General features: G+C 46.8%; 1 protein-coding gene across 2 annotated transcripts in view; it reads left to right on the top strand.

The window, feature by feature from the left end:
- Window positions 1-24804, top strand: part of LOC111846073 (choline transporter-like protein 5-A) — a 59501-nt gene that overhangs the window by 7297 nt on the left and 27400 nt on the right. For both annotated transcript variants that reach the window (XM_072704076.1, XM_072704077.1), the window contains exon 2: window positions 22918-22966. In XM_072704076.1, the coding sequence (XP_072560177.1) occupies window positions 22918-22966 (49 nt within the window). The remainder of the gene's footprint in view (window positions 1-22917; window positions 22967-24804) is intronic.

Genomic DNA, 24804 nt, shown 5'->3' with positions numbered 1-24804 from the left:
ACCGGGGACACCGACTGGCGAGAGTAACTGGGGACACTGACTGGGGCACTCACTGGGGACCAAGACTGGGGACGCAGAAAGGGGCACTGACTGGGGACACTGTCCAGCATTGTGAAAGAAATTTGCATGCCCGCCCAACCACAACGAATAATTGGAGGTGACACTCGCCTGCCAGTGGTATCGCTCTCTGCTTTCATTTTCCATCTGCTTGGCACAGCGGTGCGGGGGCCTCAGGCGGGAGCTTCGCCTCCCGGCGCGCAGCACTGCCCTTAATTGGCAGGAAAAGTGATTTATCGAGTGGAGAGCAAAGATTCATGCCCAGGAGAGTGGGCAGAAGAGCCACAATGGACAGCTGAGCAAGGTGTCAGCCAGAGAGCCCGGCTCATGATGAAGAAGGACTCCCATTAGGTTATATGTTTTAGTCCCCATTTTGTATTGATAATTCCGATGAAAATGACCTGAACCAGAACTACAGTTAAATCTGACCTTACCAATTACCTTAACCAGTCACTTTGTTCTTGTATCTTCAGTGACACTGTTTATTTTAACAGATACATTTGATAATCAGATTTTGTCTAAGTGGGCAGGTTTTGACTTTCAGTGTCCTCATTTAATCGACTAAAATGAGGCACGCCATCGGACTCATGCCAAGCATAGTGTCACTCCGTGTCTGGGTGTTTGGCCCTCTGATGCATCCTTACGCATCTTGCGGGCTGGTGTTTACGTAGTGTCCACCTGGCTGACGGCTGGGGAGGTGCTCTATTACCAGCTGTCCTGGAGGAGGTGCTGCTCATTAGGAGAGCTGAGTAAGTACACATTCAAGAGGTGTTTCCGGAAGCGCCTCATGTCCCCCATTTAGATCGGCTGACGATTCCCCGTGACAGAGGGAAGCTGGTGGACATTGTGATGCTCTTCCTCTCCTGGACTCCCACACGAGGCAGGAGCCTCCAGGGAAGCTCGACGCCTCCCTCACCGTGAGCGTCACGCACTCCCACAGACCACTGGGATGGGATCCAGGGCTATTAGAAGCCTGCATGTGGACTGAAACACGACTATAGCAGTGACGGTGAAAAACATGGCGGACGCGGTGGATTGGGAGCAGGCAAGACATAAGACAGATGGATACTTCCTGCCAGCATGTGGCCGTGAAGGTCCTGCTTGCATTCGCACATACATTCCACAGAGGTTCAGCAGGACATTGGATAAAGCCTTCCTGAAAATGGGAAAGCGGTCAGACATTAGCAGAGAGTGGCACCATTTTGGTAAGATCCGGCCCACTGACCAGAAGGGCTCAAAAAGAGCGCAGCCCCGGTGTAATACCACTGAGTGGCCTCTGGGGGCAGTGCAAGTGCTGTCGTGGCTGTAATGAGCACTGAACCCAATGAGTGGATCTCCTCTCTCCACTGTAGATTAAATTTGTTCATGATTTGAATCCCACCTCCGCTCAGCATGTGGATCACATGCCCCCCCCCCATTGTAGAGGTTTCCTCCCACAGTCCAAAGACATGCAGTCAAACTAATTGGTGGCACTGAATTCCCTGTAGTATGTGATATTAAGATTGTGTGTGATTAACTGGCATCCCGTCCAGGGTGAACCTCAGCCTTACGCTGCCTGGGACACACAGCACTGGGAGATGGATAGATAATAGTTTGGTAATATTGATAATAATTTATCATTTGTAAATGCTATGTTGCTTGCATGGATTTTTGAAGAAATACACGTTTCCTCTGACTTCATGTCCTGAAACATCTTCTAACAAATTAATTGATGGGCAACATAATCAAATGTAAGGTTACTGTGACATGCCACATTCCATGAACGCTTCATGTCCTGAAGGCTGTACATCATCCCATGGAGCAATTACATGGCAGATGTGCGAAAGGCAGTTTGTCTTCATTCTGAAGCAGGGCTGGGGACAGGGAACAAGCTGGCGTCTCACAGACCGGGGGTCTCCTAGCTGAATGTGGTGCCCAGTTCACTGCAGGCCTCCATCTATATTAAGAAACCAAGGAAACTGCATTTCGATTCTGCACAGTGGTTTAACAAAACAAGCTGTGTGTAAAATTGGTCCTTATTAAGGAACACCTAAGGTTAGCGCTGAATAAAGATCTACTCATTCCTTGTTATCTCAGACAAAAACACCATCTGGAGGAAATATGAAGGCAGTTTACAGTAGGCAGCAACCTAAAGCATGCTGTGCATGTTCGTAATTCTCTTACATTTTCTAAAATAGACCAGGGTCAGCTGTACTGCTCCCAGGATCCTTAGCTGATGTGTCAAATCCCACACTGTGTGGGCTGTAAATAACTATGAGGACTGCTGGTTCCTACACTCTGCAGCAGCCAGGAGAAACTCAGGAGGGACTTCAAGGGGAGAGCTGCAGAAACCCAGGAGGAACAGCAGGAGAAAGTGCAAGAGTAACCCAAAAAAACAAAAGAGGAACAGCAGGAGGGAGAGCAGCAGGAACAGCAGGAGAACCCTAGGAGGAACAGCAGGAGAATCCCAAGGGGAATAGCAGAAGAATCCTAGGAGGAACAGCAGAAGAAACCAGGAGGAACAGCAGGAGAATCCCAGAGGAAAAGCAGGAAAATCCCAGGAGGAACAGTAGGAGAAAGTGCTGGAGAAACTGAGAAATACGATAAAAGGAACAACAGGAGGTATAGCAGGAGAATCTGGAGGAATGAGGAGAAATGGCAGCAAAATGGCAGCACCGGCACACTGTTGTGCTGCTGTGGAATCACCCATGATTCATCCACATTCCTGTTTCACTTCAGTCGCCTTCCTGAAGCTCCTTGCACCTCCTTACGAGAGGTGTCAGTGCATTTTTGACCTCCAGCCAAAAGAAGGAGACTCCACAAAGTAAAGGTGTCTGACTGCTGATCAGTCAGAGTGGCTTAGGGTCTCCTTCTCTGCACAGGTATCTGCTTGTTCTAACCGGCCCAGTGTGTCCGTGAGGCTGCCAAACAGTCCACATGCTAATTTCACCCCCCAGGAACACATCCATCAATATATATGTAAAAGGAGCCGCTCCTGTGCCCGTTTCCTGTGGCCAGCCACCTGGACCAGGCCCTGCAGGACATTTTGGATGTCTATAATAACAATGCTAGATGGCTCTTTATTCCTTGTGCTTTGACTATTAGGTTCTGTTTCCTGCACGTCCGAGTCACCCCCCCCCCCCACCCCCCCACCGCTTGGTGGGCAATCTGAAGGTTGCCCCCACCCTTCAATAACAGTAATAATAATTGCAGTCACTTCTTATGCCGTTCTTCCTGTTCCTTCATGGTTCCTCATTCACGTCTGCCTCCCCTTTGTGAGTTAATGTTTTCGTCCCCCCCCAGCACCCAAAAAGGATTTGTTTTTCCCTCAAGGTTGAGATGAGTCAACCCCCCACAGCTTCCTTCATGAAATGGAGGATCAGCTGCTGTTGCTATGGAAAAGATCATGTGGACTTAACGTGTGATGCAGGCCGGAAGTGCACTTGCGTGGAAGCTGGCCGCCTGTGCTATGCTGCTTACATGTTTCACGAGCCATCATTACATGCTATTGGCAGTCCCTGGGGGCTCCTGAGAACGTGGGGCGCATGGTTACACCCATGGAGTGAAACTCTGCGCCAGCCGGCGATTCTCAGGAGCATCAAATGGGAAAGTGAACAATATTAAATATGGAAGTGGGTCAGCTTTGTCTTGTCTGTTTTGAGGCAGAGAGAAATAAACTGGGCGGCTTTTTCCTGCTAACTTCTTTATAAAAATTGCTATTGTTTCACTCTGGAAATTTCTGGAGTAGCAGAAGTGAGGATTTCCGGGGGTTTCGGCTTGTACAGTCACCGCAGGGACGGCAGCACACGGCTTGGAGAATGTCGGCAACACCTCGCAGATGGGAAGCTTTCAACTCTGGAGGATTAGCGTGATTTTATTTGGGTGAGATGCAGATCCCCACAGCCTGGCTACTGCTCATAGTCAGCATGCGCTGCAGCACGCTACATTCCTGCTGGCACCGTGAAGCTCAGGCTACGATTACCTAAAAACCGGGCTCTCCAGGTCTCCCCAGGCAGGGCAGTGTGTGCCGAGCGCCGGTCAATACACCAGAGCAGTAAAACCGGACAGCTGGGATCCTCCCACCAGCAGAGGGGGCTGGTGAGATCTGCAGCCCTCTCATGAGTCCATCTTCACACCCAGCACAGCTCTTAGCAGCTAAGGAGCACAGCGGTATCCAAGTGTACAGCTCTGTCTGAAAGTGTCTGAAATTAAACCGCCATCTGGCCCTAAATTAGGCTTTGACTTCTTGCTGTTTTTAACGGTGATATTTAGAGCAAATACGACGCCTTTCAGCCACGAGGGTGTCACAACTCCAGGAGGTGGGGTCTATTTGGACACCTGCCAGAAGGGGGCTCTGCTCTTGCTGCCTCTGAGCTCCAAGCTCCGAGCGTCTTTGCTACACAGGGCTTATGCCTGGGCTGTTTCCCTACACATGGACAGACTGCTTCCTCTGGGTGTGATGCTGACCTGTCAGGGACCTGATGGCTCTAAAGGTCTCCCTGAGGGAGGAACAGCAGGGCCTGCTTAAGCTGAAGCACTGATCCACGGCTGGGAACAGCTCTGTGATGAGCGCGTCCCGTATGGCATTTCCTGCCTCGCTGTACAAACTGCACAGCAAATAGCGTGCCAGCTGGACGGGGCAGCTGGTGCTGTGCCAACAGGAAGCGGCTGGGAGCTGATCTCTGCACTAGGCCAAGCCATCATAACAGTTTGGCTTCATATGTAAGGTCCTCATCCAGCGGGGTCGCAATGGGGCCCAGGGCTTCAGTTGTTCTGGGATACACTTTGGCTTTTTGCTTCCATGGGAACCCAGTATGGAGAGGGCATCAGAATGGGCACCAGGGTGGCAATGAGAATGAGCATGGAGAGGGCATCAGAATGTGCACCATGATGGCAATGAGAATGGGCATGGAGAGGGCATCAGAATGGGCACCTGGGTGGCAATGAGAATGGGCATGGAGAGGACATCAGAATGGGCACTAGGGTAGCTGCTGCCTGAGGTGAATGTTTCTTTGTCTTTCATTTCAAATATCCATAATATTGGTTAGGTGAAATTTCAGGAGCATAATTAGTTTTTGGTCCAGGCTGACTGATGGTCACCTCCTCCCAGGAAGCCCATCTCGGCTGACGGTCACCTCCTCCCAGGAAGCACATCTCGGCCGACGGTCACCTCCTCCCAGGAAGCCCATCTCGGCCGACGGTCACCTCCTCCCAGGAAGCACATCTCGGCCGACGGTCACCTCCTCCCAGGAAGCACATCTCGGCCGACGGTCACCTCCTCCCAGGAAGCCCATCTCGGCCGACGGTCACCTCCTACCAGGAAGCCCATCTCGGCTGACGGTCACCTGCTCCCAGGAAGCCCATCTCGGCTGATGGTCACCTCCTCCCAGGAAGCACATCTCGGCAGACAGTCACCTCCTCCCAAGAAGCCCATCTCGGCAGATGGTCACCTCCTCCCAGGAAGCCCATCTCGGCTGACGGTCTTCTCCTCCCTGTCTAGCATCCTGAGGCTTTCATGCCAAAAAAATCAATGTGCTCTCAATGAGAATCGAGCCAGATGTAGCTGTGCATCCTCCCTGTTACATAATCATCTGCGGTGAGCCCAGGGTGTTAAATTCACACGGCAGCTTCTTCTCGCTGCTCTTGCTCGGCAGCAAACCACTGCACTAACCTCGGCTTTCGCAGCACCAGCTTCAGTCCTGCCTGACAGTCCAGAATTTGTCTGTCTGCTTCACAGAAAACCATCCCATGTCTTCACACACCACTGTTAAAAGCTGCTAGACCTTCTTCTAGCTGTATGTTTCCTTTTCCCCTGTTAGTCTTTATTTCCTGAAGTCCACAGCATATCTGCATTGTACCTTGTCTTTTCCAAAGGTGTACAGGAGAGTGGAATGTCCTATTTACATCAAATCCAGTGGCTTTTAGCACTGTACCAGACGCTTTGTTCCATCAGAATCCCAGCCCAGAAGCCTCTGAATATTACTTCACAGTGTTGCTGCTTCAGCAGAAATTGCTCAGAAATCTCTCTAATTGGTGCCATCAGCAATTTTCAGGCCGTATTCACCAAATTCCAAAGCCTGACACTGCCACATGGCACACTGTCAGAGCATTTCACGGAGCAAACTCTATTAAACAGAGCTACTCTGACCAGCTACACTGCAGATGCCCCAGGCACTGGGACACTTGGGACGTCCGTAGGCATAGTTCAGGATGCGGAATGGGACACTTGAGCCTGTCCTACAGCTTAGACCTTTTATCTGATTCTATGTTTTTGCGGTATGTATTCCAGCCCACTAGAAACTAAGGGCGGTTTTCTATAAAGTGCCGAAAGTATGGTACTTCTTTCGTGTCGGTTTTCCACTGGCGTAAAAAATGGTACTGGCACCAAATGACATAACCAGTGACCACCCCTGACAGACATCGTCAGAAAGCGCAGCTTAAATCATAATAATAAAAAAAAAAAACAGCCCAAACTTAAAACTAACAGTTTAGGCTGGAAAATGCGGTTTATTGTTATATCATGTTATGTCAGCTTCTATCACAGTATAAGATTCAGTAATATCCAAATTGCATGAATGCTGCCATCATTTACGTTTACGCAGGTGCACTTACTTTGGCTAAGCCGATCAAAGCAGTAAGAATTAGCTTACTGCTAATTCAATCTTTTGGAAGCAAACAAATTATTTAATTATGTTTTTTGATTTTCAAGCGGCATTGTTCGGTGTTTCGCGTGTGCCCCATGTTCCGGACAATTCAGTTTCCCTATGTTTCTCCTGTCTATCAGGAATTAATGTTTCCCCTAATATTAAAGCAAAGAGGTATGTGAAATGTCTGAAAATCACTCAGGTACATTATTACATGTAAATACAGTATTGTTATTAGTACCGAGGCCCAGAGTTGCTGTATACCTGTTTTAACAAGGGGGAACCAAATATCCTGGATGTCAGGAAATAATGTTTCTGCTAATATTTAGGCAAATATGTATGTGAGATGTCTGAAAATCACTCAGGTACATTATTACATGTGAATACAGTAGATCGTCACGCATAATATAGTCTTATAAGCAATACTATACCGTTTTCATCAAGAAATATCTCTATCCAGCGAATTAAATAATTAAATTTATCTGTAAAAAAAAAACATCGAAAAGGCATGTGATGTTTTAAAATATATGGCTTGTTTACCTCAAGAGCTTCGTAAAAAGACATGAAAACAACAGCGAAACCGTGTACAAATCAGCGCGCGACAGGGGAAACATAAGGAAACTGAATTGCCTGGAACGGCTAAAACTTTTTTATTTCGAGTCGTGCCATCCAAATCCCGCTGGATCTGGTCATCCGACCATATGCCGATTAAAGCCTGTGTTTCCTCGTTTGTACATCCTTCCATTTTACTTTTTTATATTTTTGTTTCTACTGCTTTTTATTTTGTTTCTCGCTGTTTGCTGTGTGTTTCAAAAGATGGCGGTTGTATTTTGTGTTTCAGCGGCAGGCTATTTGCATAACCAATCGACAGCAAATACTTTTGCAAGTCCCACCCCAAAGTACCAAAGGAATACCCCAGCTGGTTTGGCATTTTCGTTACTGGTACTCGACCTGAAGTCAATGGAAAAGCGAAAGTACTGTACTTTGTGCAGTGGAAAAGCGCCCTAAATGTATTCAGTACACTGTAAAAAAAAGAGGTAGAGACTAGAGAGTGTCGTGAGTGTGGCTTATTTAAGAGTTTGGTGAGCTGCTACTGATTCAGACATGAAGCTTTATAGAGCTGATTGAAAATTCAGCCGCATGTGACTTTAGGTTTGTTTGCCATCAAACAGAATGTGATAGTGCTGTGTTTCCGGGTAACACTATCAGCTGCTCTGCTCTGAACAGGATCCCTTATAGAGATCTCAGTGCAGGCGATGGATCCGCCGAGGCCCGACGTTTGCAGTGGTGTGGATGTGCCTTTCTTTTCATCCCAGGGATGTGGTCTACAAACAGGCCCAAAGGCTGTTCTACGGCCAGCGTAGGGACCCACTTTCAGGCTTCCTAACTCTCATGGAAGCCCATCCCACTGTTCTGCTCCACATGGCCTCTTCGCTGAGACCCAGGCCTTCTACACTAAGCTGAGCTTCTGAGCAAGCAGTGGCTGAGCTCTGCCTTTGTCCTGTTCTTCCGGAACTGTCATGAGCATGGCCGTGTATCTGGGCAGTGCTCCCGCTTTTTCACTGGCTGAGTTTCTCCCACTGCATTAGCATGCTGCACGGGCTCTGCAGCCAGGAAGTCGCTCTGCATTTCGATTCGGGGACTCCATGCATGCAAAGTCTCTCTCGATCCTGGCTAATGAATTCAAAATGAAAACCAGCCAGTCCTCTTAATTTGTAAGCTGGAACACATTTGTGATGCTCCTGGCTGGTCAGCTCTGGCTACAGTGTGTCCTGAAATTTCGGGCCTGGATCTTTGATCCTGGGCTGAATTTTAATGGTTGATTTTGGATTCAGATGGGGAACATCTCAAAACTGTAGGCTCACCTCTGTAAAGCGCTGAAATATCTAACATTGCTTCCCATCCAATTAATCATCATTTACTTCATTTGGCACCTTTTAACAGAGACTAATAGGCAGACTTGATTTGATCGACCTTTCGCAGGAAGTCTTCATTTGCTGCTTCCAGCCTCAAAGGACCTTGTTATGAATTGCTTATAAAATGCATTTTTGCAAAGCGATAAAAATAATGATTGGCGATGCCTCATCTTTCCCCGAGCGGGACGTGTTACAGGTCGCCGCCCGGCCAGCTACTCATTTTCCCTCTTCAGATATTTTAATTGCATTCGTGGCACTCTCCCGTGTGCAGACTGGCAGAAGATAATGAACGTCTGTTTGCCTGTTTGAAGCCTTTTGCTGGGGTCCTCCTTCCTGCTGGGGAGAGTGTTGGTGGTATTTTGGCTGTGAACAGGATCCTGCCCCTTCTTGGAGATATCGGAGGCTCGTTAGGGGCAGCCAATGTGGGGGGGGTCTGTGGGTTTGGGCCTCCAGACTTGGGGCTCAAGGGGGTGAGGCTGGAGTTTGTTCTGCATTAGAGGCAGTAATTATCCCCCCAGCTTTGAGTTTTGGTTCACATTAAGCTTTCCAAGTAGAGCTAAGTGTCTGAGAAGTTGGTTCACCTGTGTCTTCCAGAATTTTCTCCCAGAGCAGTTTTTTGCTTGTGTCATCGACTCAGGAGTTTCTTGCACAAGGACGGGGCGTGGTGCAGGCAGACAGGAAGGTGGATGACCCACCGACGGCTGCAGGAACACAACAGGGGTTTATTAATGGAACAGAAAACACTAGGAAACACTACAAAACAAAACAGACCGCGAGGGGTCAGAACTAAAAAGGGGTACAGAGTAACTAACAGAACAAAATAATGTACAAAGGGAAACTAATTACACACGGAACAGGCAGGGAATCAAAACTAGCAAAACCACACCAAGAACACCATCAATAACAATGATTCCAGCAGGAACAGAAAAGGATCAGGAACTTAAATACAAAAGGCTAACAAGAGTAATGTAGGACAGGTGAAAACAATTAACAAGGGCTGGTGAAACAGGCAACAGGTGAAAATAATAAAACTAAAATCATGAAACTCAAACTAGGAAACAGAATCTAACACTAGGGGAATAACAGACAGGTAAAACAAAACCACGGGCACAAAGCATGAAACTAAAACTGAATACAAATCACAAAACACAGGAACTAGAAAAACTGATACAAATGAAACACCAGAGAACAAAATCTACAACAATCGACAACAGCAGATGCAGGATTTTAACACATGACTGAGAGGATTATAGATAGCTGCATGCTCAGCTCATTAAGCTATGTGGTCATCTGGGGAGCAGAGGAAACACACTAAAGACTGACAACGGAGAGGACAGGATGGCCAGCAACACCTGCTGGCCAAACGGGGGAGAAAACACGAAAAGACTGGAACAAACAGGTGCTGACCCTGACAGCTTGTCATTCAGCAGCATGTCTCTAAATCAGCTCAAAGTCCACACAGTGGTGGCAGTGGATCACTAAGATGGGTATATAATGTCAATGTCATGGGTCTATTAGATTGCTATAAGGGCAGCAGGTATTGGCAGGGTTCTAGTAGATCACTTTGAAGAAGCCAGTAGATCACTATGAGGACAGTCATACTTCCATGCCCTGCAGGGATGATCCACCCGTCTGACATGCTTGTCAGATCCCGATCAGTCTCACATGCTATTTTCAGCTGTTTTCCTGCTTCTCCTGGTCTTCTAACCTGCAGAAAGACCAAAGGTGGCCTCTGTTGTTTCTGAGTCACGAGTGTAGAGGAATTGACACGGACAAAGCCTTTGATTTAAGACTGGAGCGTTCAAGGAGCGAGTTGTGACTCCTGAAGCCCCAACGCGTGCAGCAGTTTCTGCAGCCTCCCAGAGGTGAAGTTACGCTTCCTTCTACTGAGGAGATCAAATCCTGCTTCATATCAGTCATGCCACCCAGAGAGGAATGTGGTGAGGGCTGTAAGAGCGCCCCCTTTGGGATGCTTTTCACTTTGAGAGGAAAGTCAGTCAATATAGCAGTGATTAGACTTCGGCTCATTTAGACACCAAACATTATTAATGGCCACCAAGGTCCCAGACCAGCCCCATTTCCCTGTGAAGGTCATCGAGGGAGTCTAGCGCGCCAAGGCTGGACATTGAGTATGGGAGACAATCTGTCCCTCTGCCAGAGATAGTCAGTGTACTGCCTTTGCCAATAGGAGTCAGTACACAGCCTTTGCAGAGTCAGTGCACAGAGTCAGAGTCAGTGCACTGCCTTAGCCAATGAGAGTCAGTGTGCAGCCTCCGCCAAAGAGAGTCAGTACGCAGCCTTTGTCAGAGAGTCAGTGCACTGCTTTTGCCAATGAGAGTCAGTGTGCAGCCTTCAGCAGTGAGAGTTGGTAAATAGCCTTTGTCAAAGAGAATCAGTGCACAGCCTCTGCCAGAGTCAGTACACAGCCTTTGTCAGAGAGTCAGTGGACTGCCCTTGCCAATGAGAGTCAGTACACAGCCTCGGCCAGAGGGAGTAAGTGCACAGCATTTGCAAGCCCACATAGAAACATTAATGCTCAGAGTTCATCTCTAAGGAATCATTCGGCCTCTAATGTCAGGCTGAGGCAGGGAAGGGGTTATTACTGGCATAACTGGGTGTATCACCTCGCCTGTGTCACAGGACAGTGCTCTAGCCACAGTGGCTCCTTGATCACACAGGCCGTACTCCCTGTGTTACACTACAGCCATTTCAGTGACTTTGTGCCATTAGCAGCAGACGCAGCCCCCAGAGAAATGGTCTGGGTCCCAAAGTGGCAGTGATTACCAAAGAGCTTTGCTAGCGCTGACGTAAGTGGCTGTGAAAGAGGAGCCCTCAGAGGCAACCTGAGCACTGCAGGCTCCCATAGAAGGTTCTGTCCTGTAGCTGCAGCCTGTGCTGTGGGGTCTCTCTTTTGGTCCAGTCACAGTAAACAAGACAGTCAAACCAGCATGGTTATGAGATGGAGAGGCAGGATGGATAGTAAGCTACAGAAATGCATGAAATAGCTGCATAAATGGCAAAGCAGATGGGGCCAGTGGCCTCAGCACTGAGGGCTTGGATCTGCTGCTGGTGGTGGACGCTGGGAAACTTCAGCTTGGATGCTTAGATCTTGCACCTCTCGGCTGTTCCAAAGAGTCGAACGCACATGATTTTCTCACAGCTTCGGGGCAAATTTTGATGAATCCCTCTGGAGATAATAGGACCCAGGGAGAACCAGAAGGATTTGTTTTTCTTCTGAAGAATAAAGCATAAAGAGAACATGATAGCGGCTGCAGTTTCAGATCCCAGACAGCATGGTCAGATGCTTGATGTTAACATCTGACAGTGATCCCTGGTTGATATCTACAAAGGCCCTTGGACCTTGTAAATCCAATGATGGCTTTCCAGCGGGGTGGGCAAGGAGCTCTGAAGAATGTGCTGAGTGGGCCCCCCACCCCCCAGCGTTGTGCATGCAACGGCCATGGTCATGCTGCAGATCTGTAATAACAGGCATATCCAGCAGCCAGCTGCAGCTTCACCCTAACCTACTTTTGGAGCACTGGAACATTACGCGTCTTTAATACGGCCATCCCGAGGATTCCCATCTGTGTGCCTTCCTGACCGTTCGTATCCTGCATACAGCAGGTCACTGTACGCTGTGCAGCACTAATGTCTGGGCTCCAGAACCGGAACGTTGTGAATATTTTGCAGAAAAGATTTTTTTTTTGCAGAGCATAAGCAGTATAATTATTTCATTTAACCACAAAGCCTCATTGAACTGAATATTAGGAGGACAATCTTTAAAGGTTTGTATTCCAGCCTGTATTCACACCTGTAAGTGTGCGAGTCTCAGTAGCTGCCAAATATTGGGTTCTTGCCTGTAGATCTCTGCTGAGAACAATGCGATGGGCTTTCTGCCCAGGATATTTTCACCAGCAAGCATTCAAACCTCACAGAATACCTACAGGCGGAGATGAAGTGTGAACAGGACGAGTGAGCCAGCTTTCTGTGATGCTCACACTGGGGGGTGGAGCTTTTCATAAGGGAGAACTGCAGGCTGATCTGGGTGATTGACTGCGATCTCAGAGCCCTTCTCATGCCAGCCACGACTTTTATAGTAGCCCCAGGACATGGGTGGAGCCCTCAGGACATGGGCGGAGCATAGGGACATGGGTGGAGCCGATAACTTGAGTGGGCCCATCAGGACACAACAGATGCACTCCATCTCCAACACCCACATCACAGTGACCTCAATCAGCATGCTAAGCCAATCAAGCAAATATGTGCAAATTAAATTGGGATTAAGAGCAGAGCAGACTGCAGCCTGTTACTATGGTGCCATTATTCAGATCGGGGGGGGGATTACCCCCAGGCTAAGCTTGAGACACTGTGTACAACAACAGGCACCTCAATCCCATCATCCAGAAAAAACGCTCCCAAACCAGCAGACTGTCACAGGCTTTGTGTGAGCTCACGGAAAGAGCATCTGCGACATATTATGAGCTGTATGTATGGGATGGGTCGATTTTGAAGTGTCGGTAAGAACAGACAGGCCTTCCGATCGCTGTCAGACACCTCTCTGAAGCAAGTGATCTGATGTGCAAACAGGTGCGCTGACTGCGGCTTTATTTGAGGAGCAAAGCCGCAAATCGCATCGTTCGCCCAAAGTTTAAGCAGCAGCTCCGGGTGCTTTGGAGGGCGTAGCAGCGGAGGCTGTATTTAGCAGGCATGCAAGATCCACACATTACTGAGGGACAGCGTGCCACCATGTGGCCAGTGTCTGACCGCCCCTTTGGACAGCAATGTCTATCAGAGATGCCTGATTGGGCATCCATGGTGTGGCTTTGATACTATGTTCCTCTTTGACTGGCTGCTCTGCCATCCTTCCATTATACCCAGCAGTTAAGCGTAGCTCAGATGACCACCATCCTGGGCCACATCACCGTGCTGGAGGTTTTTATGGCTTGGACATTAATACATGATGGCTCAATGTTTCCATCCCCCTACAAGGCCAACCTACCTGGGTGATCGGGCTGGAAGAAGGCAGCTAAATCGTTTGGGTTTGAACAGACTGCTTGTACTTCCCTGCTGTGGTGTCCCCCACGCCCCCTCTTCACACTCCACACAGACCTTCTCAATGATGTAGAGAAAAGCACAGGATCTGTGGACTTCGTGCAGGCTTCTGAGGAACAAGATGGCATGCCACTCTAGGTCTGCTTTCAGAGCTCTGCAAATCAGCAGACAGCACACACACAGCTTCTGTTTCCCCTAGATGCACATACCCAGCAACACCAACAGCAACACCGACAGCAATACAGACAGCAACACCAATAGCAGCACTGACAGCAACACAGGCAGCAACAACACCAACAGCAGCACAGACAGCAACAACACCAACAACAACACCAACAGCAGCACAGACAGCAACACCAACAGCAACACCTAGACTCAGACCATTCTAGGCTGAAGCTTCATTGCTGTGTCCCATCAGCCGTGTGAGGTATGGAGTTTGGCTCTTGTAGCTCTCTTCACTAAAAACACGCTGATGTGTTCATGATGCTGCCCTGGGATCATCTGCCCCATCTGCACTGGTGAAAGGAGAACATGATAACTTTGCTGTCACCTTCACCTTAGGGAGCGGCACGGCGGCTGCGGCTGTGCGTGGATTAGGTCACAGCATCCCTAAACGATGGGGTTACCGGACACAATAAGAAGAGGGTCTCCTGGGGGCTGGGGTGAGCATCTGGACACTCCCCATGGGCAGTGTGGCCCTTAAGGGTGTCTCACACATACATGGGCTCGGTCAGACACTATCCTCAGTGCTTGTTATTATTAATTAAGGGTCCAAAGCACATTATTGTTTTTCTTAGGGGTATTTATTATTATTCTGCCCTAAAACTGAATGTGCAGCCTAAACCGTAAGACCGAGGCCGACCAAACTTGGTAGGATGATGTCAATTCCTACCCACCACTCAGACCCTCCGACCCAAGTCAGTCAGTCACTTTTCGGGCAATATCTCCTGTCCTGTTAGTCCTACAATCGAAATTCTTTTTTCTACAGATACAGGCAGATATTCCCTACAACTTTCAGAGTGAAACTATTACGCTCCGCCTACTTAGATTTTTTGCTAATTTACATAATTTACAAAACTTACTTCTGCCTTAAAGTCCTACAGTATCTGACCAAATCAGACAAATGTGGTGTCAAACCGATCAGTCCTCTGAGCTGATCAATTGTTATAAAAAAAGTCTGACATTTCTGTATCATACGCCCATCTGCCACGCACAAATTCCACCCAAATTTGGCCAGTTTCAGTCTGACTGCTATAACTTCTCCCTGCCTTAGCCTACCTTAACCAAACTTAAAATCCTACCTCCCTGCTCCATTCTGGGGACACCATACAAAGCGGCCTGCATTTAGTCAATAGGGGCGCTACAAATACCTACTTCCAATATCTCCTGAACTGCTTGGCCTATCCAAGTGAAATTTGGCATATGTCTACTATGGCCAAGCCTGAGGTCAGATACATAGTATGGCAGTCATTAGTCATACAATGGTGGCCATAATTAGCCAATGAAAATCAAGCGTGCATTTCAAATCAAGGCCAATTCAGTATGACATGCCAAATCAAACAACATGTAGAACTTGGTTCTCCATCTTTGCGTTTTTGCATAATTTATAAAGGTCTGAAAACATGACTTTTCGTTAACCTCCTAGGATTTTCTCTCAACCTACATAAGTCTGGTATCATTTAAGTCAGAAGACAGTCCTTATAAATAATTATTTAAAAAATCCTAAACTTTCTGTAAGGTACGGCAACCAGTCACACCTAGACCATACAGGTACCACACCCATTTCAATGAGACAGCTATATCTCAGGCCTGCCTCAGCCAATCATAACCAAACTTGAATATATCCTGTAGGACAGTACTGGGGAAGGGTCCTCCAAATTTTGTGCCGATCGGTCAAATGGGGGCGCTACAGCAATATAACATGTCTGTATAAACCTGGAAAATCAGTTCAACTTACATTTTTCTCATTTCTGTTCCAGTGACATATTACTGGTTAAAATCATTTGTACTGCAAGTTCTGTGAGTCATGACAAATCAAGATATATGTACTGTCCAATGACAGTGATTTGCATTCCCTCGTGATGTTTAAAAACTCCATAAATGACATATTCCTATAACTGCTACAATGTACACCCCACCTAGGTCATTCTGGTGACAGGTCAATCAGGACACTGCCCTTATGGATGATTCATAAAAATAACTTGACCTGCCTGTACAGTATGGCCACCAGCCACAACCAACCTGCACCATTTTCATGCTCATTTCAATCAAGTGCCTTAATCTCAGGCATGCTTCAGCCAATCCTCACAAAATTTGACCCACTAATTTAGCACTGGACCACAAGCAGACCGTCCAACTTTGGTGCTGATTGGTCAAACGGGGGCGCTACGGCCACTGCGCATATGTGTCTAAGACCCACCTTTGCTAATTCACATAACTACTCAGACCATAAGACCCAAACCATGCATTCATTTAGGCTCAGGCACTCCACCAGACGGTTCTACATTGGTGATATTTCTCCTAAACAGATACAAGCACATTTCCTTTCTGTTTCTCATCTACCCATTTTCCTTTATCCTAACTTGATGAACATTTCTACTGTAATGTCCATATGTCAGGTCTCATCCTATCATAGTAGTATTTACTACTTTCTGACTATAATAATAATAATAATTATTATTATTATTATCCATCCATCCATCCATCCATTTTCCAACCCGTTTATCCTACTGGGTCACGGGGGGTACGGAGCCTATCCCGGAAGCAACGGGCACGAGGCAGGGAACAACCGTGGACAGGGGGGCCAGCCCATCGCAGGGCACACTCACACACCATTCACTCACACATGCACACCTAAGGGCAATTTAGGAACTCCAATCAACCATGTCTTTGGACTGTGGGGGGAAACCGGAGTACCCGGAGGAAACCCCACGACGACACGGGGAGAACATGCAAACTCCACACACATGACCCAAGTGGAGACTCGAACCTGGGTCCCAGAGGTGTGAGGCAACACCTGCACCCCATGCCACCCCCATAATTATTATTATTATTATTATTACAGACCAGGGGGTTTGGGTATGGACAGGGAGGACTTTGACACATGTATGCTGCTTTCTGCCAGTTTTTCTTACTTTTAGAATTCTAAGGGGTGCCAAAGTGACTTATTAAATTGTTTCAGTGTTGCAGTGTTGATTATTTTTTCCCTGCGCAAGACAAGAAGGGTCCTTTCTGAAGTGCAGGATCGGCGGTGATTAATGTAGCAGCAACCTTTTCATTGGTGAAAAAAGGAATCGATAGATGGGGTGCTGGGCTGGCAGACCTAAGTGTGATACTCATTAAACTGACTCCTTCCATATGGATTGTATGTGTTATGCAAAGTCTGTGAATAAGAAATATGTTCCCATCAGACCCATTTGTGTCTCTCACTAGTGAAGAAGGCTACAGAAGGAGGTGGACATGCTCAGTCAGAGCAGAATCTACAGGAAGAGAGGCATATTCTGTTAGGGCAGAATCTACAGGAAGAGGGGGCGTGTTCTGTCAGGGCAGAATCTACAAGAAGAGAGGGCGTGTTCTGTCAGGGCCGAATCTACAAGAAGAGAGGGCGTGTTCTGTCAGGGCAGAATCTACAGGAAAAGGGGGCGTGTTCTGTTAGGGCAGAATCTACAGGAAGAGGGGGCGTGTTCTGTCAGGGCAGAATCTACAAGAAGAGGGGGCGTATTCTGTCAGGGCAGAATCTACAAGAAGAGAGGGCGTGTTCTGTCAGGGCAGAATCTACAGGAAGAGGGGGCGTGTTCTGTCAGGGCAGAATCTACAGGAAGAGGGGGGCGTGTTCTGTCTACATTATCTTACTGCTTTTGCTCCCATTCTTACAGTGAGAATTTTCACTGAGCCCTATCTAGCTTTTGCATGCTCTGGAACCTTACATTTTCAGGAAGGACGCTGTTTTGAAAGGTGCTCCTGCCCTGATATAGAACTGAAGATACCATGTGGGTTCAGTACTCTATGAGGTGAACCTTCTACAATGGGCATGTACAGTTATGTGAAAAAATTAGGACACCCATTAAATATTTAGTATTTGATTAAGAAATATCAACATATCAATACTGAATCTTGTTTCAAATTATATTTGTAGATAAAGGTGATTTAATTGCATGACCGATGAAAAAACAAGAAACAAATTCACTTGTTTCACAAAAGAAATTAACTAAGATGCCAATGCCTACTGAGGAAAAAGTTAGGACATTCTGTGCCCTAATAGCTAGTGTTTCCCCCTTTGGCTTAAATAACTTCAATGAGACGTTTCCTATAGCCATTTATCAATCTCTGACATTGACTGGCAGAAAGTTTTCCCCACTCTCCAATGCAGAATTCCTTAAGCTGTGTGATGTTTGAAGGGTGTCTTGCATACACTTCCTCTTCAAATTACTCCACAGCATCTCAATAGGATTCAGATCCGGGCTTTGACTTAACTATTACAGAACTCTTTCTTGTAAGCCATTCCTTGGTAGATTTACTGGAATGTTTTGAGTCATTGTCATTTGCATGATCCACCCCAACTTCAGCTTCAACTTTTGGACAGATGATCTCACATTGTCCTCTGATATGATGAAGAATTCATAGTAGATTCTATGATGGTGAGCTGGCCAGGTTCTGTTGCAGCAAAGCAGTCCCAAATCATGACTTTTCCACCCCCATGCTTCACAGCTGGCATGAGGTTCTTTTGCTCCAATATGTCTTTGGTTTACACCAAACTGTCCTGTTACTATGTCCAAATAATTCAATTTCAGATTCATCTGTCTAAAGCACATTGTTCCAAATGTCCTGGTCTTTGTCTAGGTGGGTCTCTGGCAAACTTCAGTCTTGCCCTGATATTTTTTTGACAGCAAGGGTTTCCTCCTTGCACAGCTCCCATGTAAACTAAACTTGCACAGTCTCTTTCTGATGGTAGATGCATGTCATTGTCATTTGCATGATCCACCCCAACTTCAGCTTCAACTTTTGGACAGATGATCTCACATTGCCCTCTGATATGATGAAGAATTCATAGTAGATTCTATGATGGTGAGCTGGCCAGGTTCTGTTGCAGCAAAGCAGTCCCAAATCATGACTTTTCCACCCCCATGCTTCACAGCTGGCATGAGGTTCTTTTGCTCCAATATGTCTTTGGTTTACACCAAACTGTCCTGTTACTATGTCCAAATAATTCAATTTCAGATTCATCTGTCTAAAGCACATTGTTCCAAATGTCCTGGTCTTTGTCTAGGTGGGTCTCTGGCAAACTTCAGTCTTGCCCTGATATTTTTTTGACAGCAAGGGTTTCCTCCTTGCACAGCTCCCATGTAAACTAAACTTGCACAGTCTCTTTCTGATGGTAGATGCATGTACCTTGACATCAACTGTGGCAAGAGCTTCCTGTATGACCTGTGATGACATTTTAGGATTTTTGGAGACTTATTTCAGCATCTTGGGGTCTGCTCTTGGGCTGAACTTGCTAGGACAGCCTGCCCTGGCCATACTGGCAGTTGTTTTAAATGTTCTCCACTTGTAAATTATTCTCCGGACAGTGGAATGGCTAATTCCAAACTGTCTTGAGATCTTTTTATATCCTTCCCAGACTCATATGCATCTACATGCTTCTTTCTGAAGGCCTCAGAGAGCTCTTTTGATCTCACCATGGTGATCCCACACATTTCAACAATCAAGAGCAAACCAAACTAAATGTCTATGTTATAAATAAGACAGACTCCACCAAAAAGCTCTGTAATGATGTTCTAATCATTTTCACCTGATGTGGTGCACCTGAATCTAACTCAAGGCATTTTAAATAATAATGTATGTGAGGGTGTCCTAACTTTTTCCTAAGTGGAAATTGGCATCATAGTTAATTTTTTCTGTTAAATAAGTGAATTTGTTTCTTTTTTTTGCATAGGTGATACAATTACATCACCTTTATCTACACATATGATTTGAAAGAAGATTTAATAGTGATGATATTTCTTAATAAAGAACTAAACATTTAATGGGGTGTACTAATTTTTTCACATGACTGTGTCTGTTATTACAGTATGTGTGTGTATTTATGTATGTCAATAAGATTGACTTTAAAATCCCGTACTGCATTCCACTAACCCACATGTGCTCCGCTGGCTTGATATCGATTGTGTTTGAGAGAACATTAGATTTGGGGCAGACGACATGCTGATCATCCATTAACTGACACTGTTAATGCCTTCAATAGATGCTGCAAGTCTTTACATGCCTTTCTGACCTGGGATCTCAAATATTCCTCACCCAGACAGCAGTAAATTGGGGTATTAATGTATTACAGAATATATTGTCATCCCTTCACATGTTGTGTCCATACATTCATGTCCAGTTTGCCTCGTTGTCCATATGGCTGACGCTCTGAGCTTTTCACTTTGGGGATAAATGTCTGGGTGTGTCACCTCGCTCCACCGCACACCGAGCCTGGCGAGTGGCATAGAGCAGAGCATGTTATTTATTCATTCAGGAGGAGCAGGAGAGTGCAAAGTTGGTATGTCTACATTTGCAGATGGGGCCCCTTTTATTATAAGAATGGCAGAGGAGGGAAAGTGGAGAAAGAGCCGGATTGGCTCAGAGAGAGGTCTGCTCCACCTTCAGTCATGGGCATGGATCTGGGTGGGAGGCCTTGGCTTAAGAGTCGGGCTCAATTTAGCGACTGTGGGCTTTGAACTGCCGGAGTGTGAGGACAGGAAGTGGGGAAGGGGTGTCACCTGTGATTCGGATCTTTTTTGAGCTATGAGCAGACGACACCTCAGTGATGTCTGCCTGAATCAGACACAGGTGACAAAGCCTCTACTGTCTGTAGCAGAGGAGACAGGATAATGAAGATGTTTCCCGCTATTAATGTGTCTGCTGAAGGTACATATTAAAGGGTCCTCTGCAGCAGACATGCAGGGTTTGCATTTCTCTGAAAGAAAGACCTTGTAGATGTGGTCAGAAGGGTGCTTCAGGTCCATCTCCCCAAGCCGCTCTCAGAGAACACTGGGGAACATCACTGCTGCTGCCCAGTGGGCTTCCAGAGACGGGGGGCACTCTAGCAGAGCAGCGTGTGGACAGAGGAGGACACTTCCATGTCATGGTGTCAGATGACATTTGAGTCAATCAGCTGTGGTAAACGATGATAAGACAGGAGGGAGGGCCTCTCGCATCCTGCAGGACGAAGCACAGAGCCGTCGCTTTATTAATTCAGCTGGTTATTGTTTCGAGGACTACAGCTGAGACAAGCTCACAAAAGGCGGTTTATATCCGGAGATAGTGGCAGTCCACAGGAAAATTAAAAAGCTTTATTAATGGGCAGGAATTTGTCAATACAAAATCTTGTCCTTCTGGTAAACAAGACTGTCAGTGGATTTCACAATTTGTGTCAGGCCAACGTGAAGGCTGCTGTGTGGTTGACAGTGATGGGACATGGCAGGATGGGACGACAGTGTGACAGTGATGGGACATGGCAGAACAGGACGCCAGTGTGACAGTGATGAGACATGAGAGGACAGGACGCCAGTGTGACAGTGATGAGACATGACAGGACAGGACGCCAGTGTGACAGGCAGCACCAGCAACTGCCTGCCATCACCTGCCTGGTCCCCACTTTGAGATTCAAATGTTAAAACTGGGACAGTGTGAATTGGGACTTTGCCATCTTGCTCAGTTGACTTCCTCTACCGGCCCCTGGAGGTTGGGCTGCCCCTCTGAGTCTGGTTTCTCCCAAGGTTTCTTCCTACCTACTGGGGAGATTTTCCTTGCCACTGTCACCTTTGGCTGCTCACTGGGGACTTTGGGCAGAGATAATGTAAAGCATTTTGAGATGATGTAATGATGTGAATTGAATTTAATTGAATTGATGGGACTTGGAAGAACAGGACGCCAGTGTGACAGTGATGGGACATGGCATATGGTGTTTTGCTTGATCTCCTGATCATTCCGGTACAGCAGTTGTGCTGTCTAAACTAAAACTAGAGAAAAGAAGGACTCTGTTCAGGGTGGAGTTTGAAAGTGATGGAGAAACACCCCAACATGTTAGAACTTCCTGACATAGCTAGAGAAGGGCTAATGAGAGCCACCCCCACCCGCAGTGGCCACCTGTCCTTCACACAGTCCTGTGCACACACTCACTCTGTGCCAGCTTATTTCCATTCCCTGCAATCACTGATACCTTTACATCCTGGATGGAAGAGCAGATGGGTTTTAATTGACAGTGTCCTTAATTAAAACCACATGGCAGGAGATTGGATTCAATACACAGTTTAAATGAGAAACATACTTGAGCAAAAATTATGTACATTTCAGTGATTCTTTGTTTCCCCGTGTTCAGAAGATGGTGAATTTTTCATGGGGTGTCAGTTTATGACAACACATTTTTTGTGCTGCAAATGTCACATGTGTCAAGTCAAAGCTCTAGTCAGTTGCAATGTTAATGGGAAATAATTAAACCCTTGATCTTTCATACCTGTGCATTTTTATACCCGGCTAGATGAGGCTATCAGCTAATGTTGATCATTCAACTAGATGGGGCTATCAGCTAATGCCAATCGCTCGGCTAGATGGGGCTATCAGCTAATGTCGATCATTCAACTAGACGAGGCTATCAGCTAATGCCGATCGCTTGGCTAGATGGGGCCATCAGCTAATGTTGATCATTCAACTAGACGAGGCTATCAGCTAATGTTGATCATTCAACTAGACGAGGCTATCAGCTAATGTCGATCATTCAACTAGACGAAGCTATCAGCTAATACTCATAGTCAGTTCATCATTTTGTGAACTGAGGCTTGTGGCCAAAGTTGATTTTTAACTAGACAAGGCTACTAACCAATGCTAATGATTCAGCCAGACTAATACCAAACATTGCAACTCTCTCGCAAACTGATAGCAGCTCCTTGATATGCGCAAATGACACGCAGTGTCCTGAAAATCTGTTGTTCCACTATTCAACAGCGGCATAATTAGCCAGCAAGATATTTTATCTCAGCAACCCTCCCCACCCGTACAGCTAATTTTACCGGCGGTATCTAATGTTTAATATCATCATACAGTCTAGTCATTATACCGTGGTATATGGTGTTTTGACAGTATTTTAAAAAGCAGCACTATTCCAGTATTTCCCAGTAATATTTGGGAATCAATTTGCCTAAGGTGGGATGTTTCAGGTAGGCAGTGCTAACAGCTAATGCTAATCATTTAAACAGATAAAGCAAGTCACTAATGCTGATCTTTCTTGGCAGGTGAGCCGCGGAAGTTTGACCCAACTTTCCGAGGACCCGTACACAACAGGTAGGTGTAGAGGGGATGCGCTTGGGGGTTGTCCGATTCCCAGCTGCTCTGAGACCTAATTTTTCTTCCATCTTTCCCTGACCTTGTTCTTCCTCCATGTAACATCCACATATACTGTAAATATAAATCTGTCCTGTGAAAATGTAAATATTTTAAAATTCAGTCATTGTTACCATGTACTGTGCTGCCTTGTCATTGGCTTTATTTTTGCTCTGTAGTATCAAAAATCTTTTAAAACTTTCCAAAACAGTGAAACTGAAGGCCTTTCTGAGTCATAGTCCCAGCCCTCACAGCTCGTTCCCACTGAGTCTGATAGAGTCTGAGAGAGTCTCACAGAGTCTCATGGGGTCCCATAGAGTCCCACAGAGACCCATAGAGCTCCACAGAGTCTCACTGTTACGTTCGGCGGATGGGCGAACGAGGAAGTAGGCGAGAGAGCCGTAACTTCAGAAATACGTGGTTTAATCAGAGCAGACAGGCGACAAACATTAAACAATACAATGACTTATCTGGGAAGACTAACTCAGACGCGGACTAAATACACAGGACAAGCCAAGAGGAACAGGAAACAGGTGATGACAATCGGGAATTAACACGAGGTAACGAGGTGGGCGTGGCACACACGAGGATCGGACAAGCTGGGCGTAACACTCACAGAGTCCCATACTGTCACACAGAGACCCATAGAGTCCCACAGAGTCCTACAAAGACCCACAGAGTCCCATAGAATCACACAGAGACCCATAGTCCCACAGAGTCCTACAGAGACCCATAGAGCCCAACAGAGTCCTACAAAGACCCAAAGAGTCCCACAGAGTCCCATAGAGTCACACAGAGACCCATAGAGTCCTACAGAGACCCATAGAGTCCCTCAGAGTCCCACAGAGTCCTACAGAGTCCCACAGAGACCCATAGAGCTCGACAGAATCTCATAGAGTACCACAGAGACCCATAGAGTCCCACAGAGTCCCATGGCCCCATGTGCCTTCAGGCACCTTCGCCCCTATCATGTGACTGCCGGGGTTTATCTGCCCAGAAGCTGGCATGGTTTCTCCTGTGGGAAAATCGATGGTGGCACTTTATTTGAAACAGGTAATTTCAGCTGCCATTCCTCATGTACAGAACCAGACTTCCAGACGCTTCCAGTAGGATCAGGATGGACAAGCCACTGCTGGGGGGGATGGATGTTGTCACCCTTGTATTTTCTGGGAGAACAGGCTGCTGGTGACCTATACATGTCAGGGATCCACTGACTACAATTAATCCTGCTCCTGTAAAAAATGACTGAAGTCCCTTTCTGTGCGTCACATCTTAGAGCTCCCAGGGAAGGCTGTTACAATTATGTTATGAGTTTTATAACAGCAACTTCTAATTATTCAGCCCTAGTTAAATATCTTGCAGTCATATGAATCTCTTATAATCGAAATAAAATCTTCTACACATGGGGCTCAACAATTGTAGACCAAGTCCATGGAGTAATTGCTCACGGCCCCAACTTTGAAATCACTTCACCATCTCTGGTGATAGGCAGCCACTCCAATCTGCTGAGTCACACCCTGCAGCTTTTAGTGGGTTGACACAAGGGCATCTCTGCTCTGGTCATATGTCAAGACTATGACTCAGCTCGAAGACATGGTGGCTCATTCTCGGCTGTGTGCCATCGTATGCAGGTCCTGTTTATCTCAGGCTGTCCCCGCTGTCACTGCCTGACGGATAACCCCAAACCCGATCCACTGACAGCCTCTTATCACAGATCTTAGCGCCGCCTGCAGGGCTCACGGAGTGTTAAACATGTGTGCTGCTTCAAAGCAGCGCCAATGGGAAAAACTACTGCACTT

Source organism: Paramormyrops kingsleyae, chromosome 21 (genome assembly GCF_048594095.1).
Source record: "Paramormyrops kingsleyae isolate MSU_618 chromosome 21, PKINGS_0.4, whole genome shotgun sequence".
NCBI lineage: Eukaryota > Metazoa > Chordata > Actinopteri > Osteoglossiformes > Mormyridae > Paramormyrops > Paramormyrops kingsleyae.
The sequence above is the reverse complement of the archived record's forward strand: the minus strand, read 5'-3'. Positions and strand labels throughout refer to the sequence as shown.